Source organism: Triticum dicoccoides, chromosome 4A (assembly GCF_002162155.2).
Source record: "Triticum dicoccoides isolate Atlit2015 ecotype Zavitan chromosome 4A, WEW_v2.0, whole genome shotgun sequence".
Taxonomy (NCBI): domain Eukaryota; kingdom Viridiplantae; phylum Streptophyta; class Magnoliopsida; order Poales; family Poaceae; genus Triticum; species Triticum dicoccoides.
This window is the reverse complement of record NC_041386.1, coordinates 631,978,838-631,985,798: the sequence shown is the minus strand read 5'-3', so window position 1 is coordinate 631,985,798 and position 6,961 is coordinate 631,978,838. Positions and strand designations below refer to the sequence as shown.

General features: G+C 54.6%; 1 protein-coding gene across 1 annotated transcript; it reads left to right on the top strand.

The window, feature by feature from the left end:
* Window positions 1-414: 414 nt before the first annotated feature.
* LOC119287559 (translocase of chloroplast 159, chloroplastic-like) lies at window positions 415-4,581 on the top strand. Its single transcript, XM_037567123.1, has one exon. It carries the CDS (start codon window positions 689-691, stop codon window positions 4,328-4,330), a length of 3,642 nt encoding a protein of 1,213 aa, XP_037423020.1. The 5' UTR covers window positions 415-688; the 3' UTR covers window positions 4,331-4,581.
* Window positions 4,582-6,961: the final 2,380 nt, after the last annotated feature.

Sequence of the window (6,961 nt, the reverse complement as noted above, 5' to 3'; positions counted from 1 at the left end):
GCAAATATCAAGACTTCAGTTTACTTTCATTTGGGAAACAAGAGTCGCTGTTTTGATGCTACTCGTCGTCTTGTATCCAACAAGCTTGAGTTTGCTCAATTCAGAGCTCTTATGAAGAAGTTATGGCAGTTCTGGTTTTCTCCTTGCGGTAGTACCGCGGTCGGCAGCGGTAGTACCGCTTGTAGCGTCAAGCAGTAGTACCGCTCCAGTACCGCTCTACTACCGCCTCGATTTTGGGTCCTGCACTTTTTGTGTCGGGTTTAGCAGTAGTTGCACGGCAGTAAGGCACGGTAGCTCCGCCTACAAGATCCTAATTCCTAAGCAAGTAAAATCACCAGGCACCACAAGATCCTATGGCCAGAGCCACAAAGGTCCAACACAACAAGGAGGAGGGGAGCCGAAGAAAAACCCCAAATTTCCCTCCAACAAGAGTCCAATTCTTACCTCGAAAGATCCAAACCCTAGCCCATCCAAGATCCATCGATCCACCCTGCGGCTGCGGTCTCACCACCACCAACCCGACGGACGGAATCCGGTCCTCCTCAACCCTCGGCCTCGCAACTGCCACCACTACTCCCGGACGGAGACCCGAGGCCAATAAACAAACCCGCCCGCCGTAAAAGACTCGATTTTTATCCCACCTCGGCTGCCGCCGCCTCCCTCCGCCGGCCCGGCCACGCGCGGCGGCATGGCGTTCCTCATCCGCGCGCCGCTCACCTCCTTCGACGACTCCGGCGACGACGACGAGGGGTACGCATCCTCGCTCTCCTCCGGCGCCGCGTCACCGTCCCGCTCGCCATCGACCTCGCCCCCCGTGGCCCAGCCTCGCCCGAGCCCCGTCCTCGGCGCGCCGCGGGTGGCCGCGCAGCTCTCCTCCTCCACGGACGACGACGCCGACCTGTTCGACGACGCCGCCGGCTCGTCCGGGGACGAGGTGCTCGAGGAGGTCTCCAACGGCTTCTTCCGCATCGCCCGGGTGCCCCCGCCGCCGCCCTCCCCCTCCTCCGACGAGGCCACGGCCCCCTCGCCCCCCGCTTCCGCGGCCGGGGGCGGCTCTTCCGCGTCCTCCGGGGAGAGCGAGTACTTCGGCGCGGCGGAGGGGGCCGAGGAGGAGGAGGCCGCCGCCGACGTGTTCGTCGACGCCGGAGCGGGGAGCGGGCTGGAGGAGGATGGCGGCGTCTTTGCGGCCTCCGCGGGCGCGGTCGCCGAGGGCTCGCTGGATGGGAGCTTCGTCAGCTCCATGAGCGTGCTGGACGACGGCGCTGCGTTCAGTGATTTGGTAAATCTCTCTGATATCTCCTTGGTGAATGGTGGTAAACAGGGAGCTGAGGATTCTGGTGCTCAGGCTGTCAACATTGTGGAGCTTGAGCCTTCCATTGGTGACGCTGGTGGCACCCGCATTGTGGATGCTTCAGAGGGGGATGCTGGGGGGTCTCGGCAGGAGCAAGTTGTCGTGGAATTGCCTCCTGCGGTGAATTCTTCTCAAGAAGAAGAAGATGCTGGTCTTGACCTTCTCAATGATGACTCTGATGCAAAAGATACCACACCCAAGCATGAGGTTGCTGAATTGCCTCATGTGGTCAGTTCTACAGAAGCAGAAGGTATTGGCCCTGAAGTTCACAATGCTGATTCTGATGCGAAAGATACCACGCCCAAGCATGAGGTTGTCACACATTCTGAAGATGCCAGCCCTGAACATGTTGCCACAAGAGATGCCACCGTTGAGCCTGCGGAAGTTCATACCAATGTTGATAGCTCACAGTTTACTGTTGAAGGTGGCCATCACAAGGTGGATGGTGAAACTGATGGCGATTATGAACTTTCTGATGAACCTGCGTCTGCACCAATCGTTGGGACAAACAATGCTTTGGAATCTCCTGGAAAAGAAATGGAGGACAGTGTGCCTGCCTCCAAGGGCACACACTTTGGTCTGGATGATTCAGATGAGGATCAGCTGGATGGTGATTATGAAGTTGAGGAGTTGAGTGGAAAGGAGACTGAGCTTTTTGATTATGCAGCTTTAGCTGAGCTTCTCAGGGCGGCAAACAGATCACCTGCACAGGGCAAGGCCAAGGTGTTTCCAGTTGAAACCTCTGATTCCATCCGACCGTCCCATACCGTGGTCGGTGTCCCTAGGACAAGTGTGGCTTCTACTCATGCGGTGGATGCAATTGCTGACCCGGAGAGCACGATGACTGATGAGGAGAAGAAGTTGTACATAAAGGTGGACATGGCACGAATCAAGTATTTGCGTCTTGTGTATAGATTAGGGTATGACACCGAACATCAGGTACCTGTACAGGTGTTATATCGGCTCAGTCTCGTCGAAGGCTTCAGGCGCATAAGGATGGCAAACCATTCCTCCGAGCTTGAGAATGCCTGGAGCAGGGCTTTGCAGCTTGAGGCAGAGGGAATAGATGACTTGGAATTCTCCTGCAATGTATTGGTCCTTGGGAAGACAGGGGTGGGAAAGAGTGCAACAATAAACTCCATCTTTGGCGAGGATAAATCCAAAACAAATGCTTTTCTCCCAGCAACATGTTCCGTGAAGGAGATTACTGGAGTTGTTGGTGGTGTTAAATTTCGTGTCATTGACACTCCAGGACTTGGGACTACAGTTAGGGATGAAAAATCAAACAGGAAAATGCTCAAGTCTGTTAAGAAGTATATCAAGAAATGCCCCCCTGACATTGTTTTGTATGTTGATCGGATCGATACCCAACGGCAGGGTGCTGACGACCTGTCCCTATTGCAATGTATTACCAGTGTCCTAGGCCTGCCAATATGGTCCAAGGCCATTATCACTCTTACTCACTCAGCAGCAGATCCTCCTCCTGAAGGACCTAGTGGCTCCCCAATTAACTTTGAGATGATTGTGACCCATCGGACTCATGCGCTTCAGCAAAGCATCAGACAGACCACTAATGATGCTCGGATTGAGAATCCAGTCGCTCTTGTGGAAAATCATCACCTTTGTCGGAGGAACATGGAGGGTGAAAAGGTGCTTCCTAATGGCCTTATCTGGAAGCGTCTGCTCCTCCTCCTGTGCTACTCACTGAAGATGGTTGCTGAGATTGATACTCTTTCAACCCGCCGTGCTGCTCCTCCAAGCCTCTTTGATCTCCGTCGCCAGATGCCTCCACTTCCTTACTTCTTATCATCTTTGTTGCAATCTAGAGAGCACCCCAGGCGTGCAAATGAACAGAAGGTTAGTGTGGACTCAGATGTTGATCCTGATGAATTGTTGGATGACGATCAAGAGGATGAAGAGTATGACCAACTTCCTCCCTTTAAGCCATTAAGTAAATCACAGGTTGCAAAACTCTCCAAAGAGCAGCAGAAACTGTATTTCGATGAGTATGACTACCGAACCAAGCTTCTTCAGAAGAAGCAGTTGAAGGAACAGCGCAGAAGATTAAAGGAAATGAAGAAGAGTGAGGGCAATGATCATGATGTACTTGTGGGCAATGATCATCCTGATGACGAGTATGACAACGAGAGATCTCTTATGCCAGACTGGGCCTTGCCATCTTCATTTGATTCTGATGACCCGGTATTTCGCTATCGGTGTCTTGAGCCTGCAACGAACCTTCTGGCACGTGCTGTTACCAACCCTGAAGGATGGGATCATGACTGTGGGTTTGACGGTGTGAGCCTCCAATACAGCCATGAAGTTGCCAAAACATTTCCAGCTTCTATGTGGGTTCAAGTTAACAAGGACAAGAGGGAATTCACCATTCATTCGGAGTCCTCGATATCAGCTAAGCATAGCGAGTATGCTTCAACCCTTGCAGGCTTCGACATACAAACCATGATGGACCAGCTTGCTTACACACTCAGGGGGGAAACCAAGTTCAGGAACGCCAAGAACAATGCCACTACTGGAGGTCTGTCCATGACTTTAGCAGGAAACACCATGATAACTGGAGCAAAGCTTGAAGACAAACTTTCAGTTGGTAATTGGTTAACACTGGTAGCAAACGCTGGTGCTGTGTCTGTGAAAGGTGATACTGCGCATGGACTGAACGTGGTGCTGAACCTGCTTCAAAAAGACTATCCCATTATGGGCCTAGGCCTTGCAACTTTGGGTGCATCACTGGTAAGGTGGCATAAAGAATGGACTACGGCTGCAAACTTGGATACCCAGTTCTCCGTGGGAAGGACTTCAAACATGGCAGTTCATGTTGATGTGAACAACAAGCTAACTGGACGAGTGAGCATCAAGGCCAACAGTTCAGAGCATCTGACGATTGCTCTATTAGGTGTCTATTCGATGGCAATGTATATGTGGAACAGGATGCATCCTCGTGCAGATCCGAATAATGAGTAGCACTGGTTAGTTCTGTAGTTTTGATTTCCTAATATTTTTTATCCCTGTCCCTCTTGTTAGAGTTTCCAGTTGTTCTATTAAACCACTGTTGAAGTTTCTCCTGTTCCTTATTGTATCTCTATTTGTGTTGACATAGCTGTAGAATTTGTGCACATGTATGTGGCAAATAACACCACAGAGTAGATGCCTATGATTTTGTTGATCATGCTGGCGATAAATATTTCTGGTACTTATTCATGAAAAGTTTGCAATTTCGTTGTGCAACTGTCTACCTGTTCAGATTTCATGTGTGTGATTATCCTTTGGTTCTTCCAGCCTTCCATACTTTGTCTACCAGTTCAGACAATAAATAGAAGTGTGCAAAGATGGCAGTCCAAGAATGCATATATTATACCACTTATTTGTGCTCGGGAGTAGGGAGTCCAGTCACTATTTGTGCAAATGAATTAAAGCTCCCTTTCAAGAAGAGAAGGTCAACCCTCTTAGAGGCGATTTTAGGCCAATAGCGCTTTGTCACGTGTCTCTGAAATTGACTGCATTGACTATTGTGTCAGGATTTCTCTCGCTGACTCTTAGTGGATGAATGTTGTGGGTGCGTCGACTTGTTGCAGCCCTTCCCCTACCCTCACTCCTCCAACCCCTTTCCCTCTCTGACAAGCAGCTGCCTCAACCAGCAGACATCAACGCTGGATCTGGCATTGTATGTTTGACATAGCTTGTATAGAATATATGCACATGTATGTGGCAAATAAGAGCAACTCCAACGGGGTGACCCAAACGGACGCGCGCTTTGTCCGCTTTTTGTCCGTTTGGGTCGGCCAGGCGGGCGTGCGCGTCCGCATTTTAAAATGGGTCGGCTTGACCGCTCAACGGGGAGGCCGACCTAAATGTGCCGGCGTGAAAAAAAACAAGTTGCACGAAATAAACATAAAATAAACATAATTAAACATAAAGTGGCCGGTCAAACGCCGGCCAAAGTCCACCTAAATCTAATAAACACTAAATAAAACATTAAAAAAGTCTGCGCCCGCCTGCTGCCGCCCCGCACGCTGCCCTAGACGTCGTCGGCCTTGCCCTTGCCCTTGCCCTCGACGCCGTTGTCGGTGGGGTCGATGAAGACCGGAGCAGGGCCAGCCCACCCGAACGCCGCCTGGTACGCTGCCAGGGTAGCCTCCTCCGGCGTCTGCTGGGGCGGCGGCATTGCGGCAAGCCGCGCGCGCTCCTCCTCCTCCTCGAGCCGGAGCGCCTCCGCGTCGCGTTGGAGCATGGCCTCGTAGCGCATCTGCTCCTCGTCGTCGGCCTGCTTCTGGCGGAGTCAGTGCTCCTTCCATCGCTCGAGGTGGGCCGCCTCCTCCTCCGGCGTCGCGGCGAAGTGGGCGGGAGGCGCGCTCACCCACTCACGGTACTGGCCCGTCCACGAGTAGGCCTCCTCCGGCCAAGTGGGTGGAGGCGGGGAGCGCTTATGCGACGGCTCCGGCTCCGGCTTGGGCTGGACGGGCGGCGACGGTGGAGGCGGCGACACGAAGAGCGGGGTGTGGACGGAGTCCCCCGCCGCCGACAGGGCAAGGACTTGCTTCAGCCCATCCCAGTGTGCGTCCTCCTCGATGCGGCTAGCCTCCAGCGCGTGCTGCAGGGTCTTCTCGAGGGCGGCTTGGTACTCCGCCTCCATGTCCTCCGGCTCTACCTCCGGGGGCGGCGGTGGGAACGGCGGCGGGACGGCGTCGACACCCGAGCGCCGTTGCTCCTCGTGTTCGAGGGCGAACCAAGCCTCCCAGTTAGGAGAGTCGGCGGCGTACTCGGGCAGCCGACGCTGCTCCGGCGTGAGTAGCGCGCGGCGCCGGCGCACCTCGTCGTCGTGCGCCCGCTGGGACCGCGGAACCGCTGGCACCGAGATCCGGTTTGGATCCAAATGCCAATGGTGCGGCAGCGTCACGTCGGGGTAGGGGAGGGGCTGCCTGTACTCCCAGTGCCACCGCGCTTGGTGCACCGGGATGTGCAGGCGCCGGCGTTCAGGGCGGAAACGCGCCGGCGGTGGAGGGGGAGGGGGAGGATGGGATGACGAGGCGCCGGGGGTGCCCTTGCCCTTGCCATTGCCGGTGCCGAACAGGCCCATGGCGCGCGTTAGGGTTTGCGGTCGCCGGCGAGGAAGCAAAGGGAGTAGTGGGGGGCCAGATGTGGACAGGAGAAGTGGATGAAGCCGACCCCGCCGCATGCGTGGTTAAAAAAGGACGCGCGCACTGGCTAACGCGTGGGCCCGCTGTTGGTGGTCGTCATAAATAAGACGACCGGTGGCAGTTGGGTGGCCGCCAGGTGGGGACGCGGCGGACGGCGAGGAGACGCGCGGCGCGTTCGCTTCGCGCCCACGCCGACGCGTTTCAGGTGCAATTTTGGGCCGGAAATGGGTCGGCGCGGACGCCAGACGGGCACGATTTGAGTTTGGGTCGGCGCGTTGGGCCGCCACTTTTGTCCACGCCGACCCAAACGGACGCGGGCGGACGAAATGGGTCGCCTCATTGGAGTTGCTCTAACACCACCGAGTAGATGTCTATGTTTTTATTGCTCATGCTGTTGATAAATATTCCTGGTACTTATTCATGAAAACTTTGCCACTTCGTTGTGCAACCGTCTACC

What these genes read in the sequence shown, in the direction of transcription:
- LOC119287559 (XM_037567123.1), top strand. Translation starts at nt 689, where the DNA reads ATGGCGTTCCTCATCCGCGCGCCGCTCACCTCCTTCGACGACTCCGGC.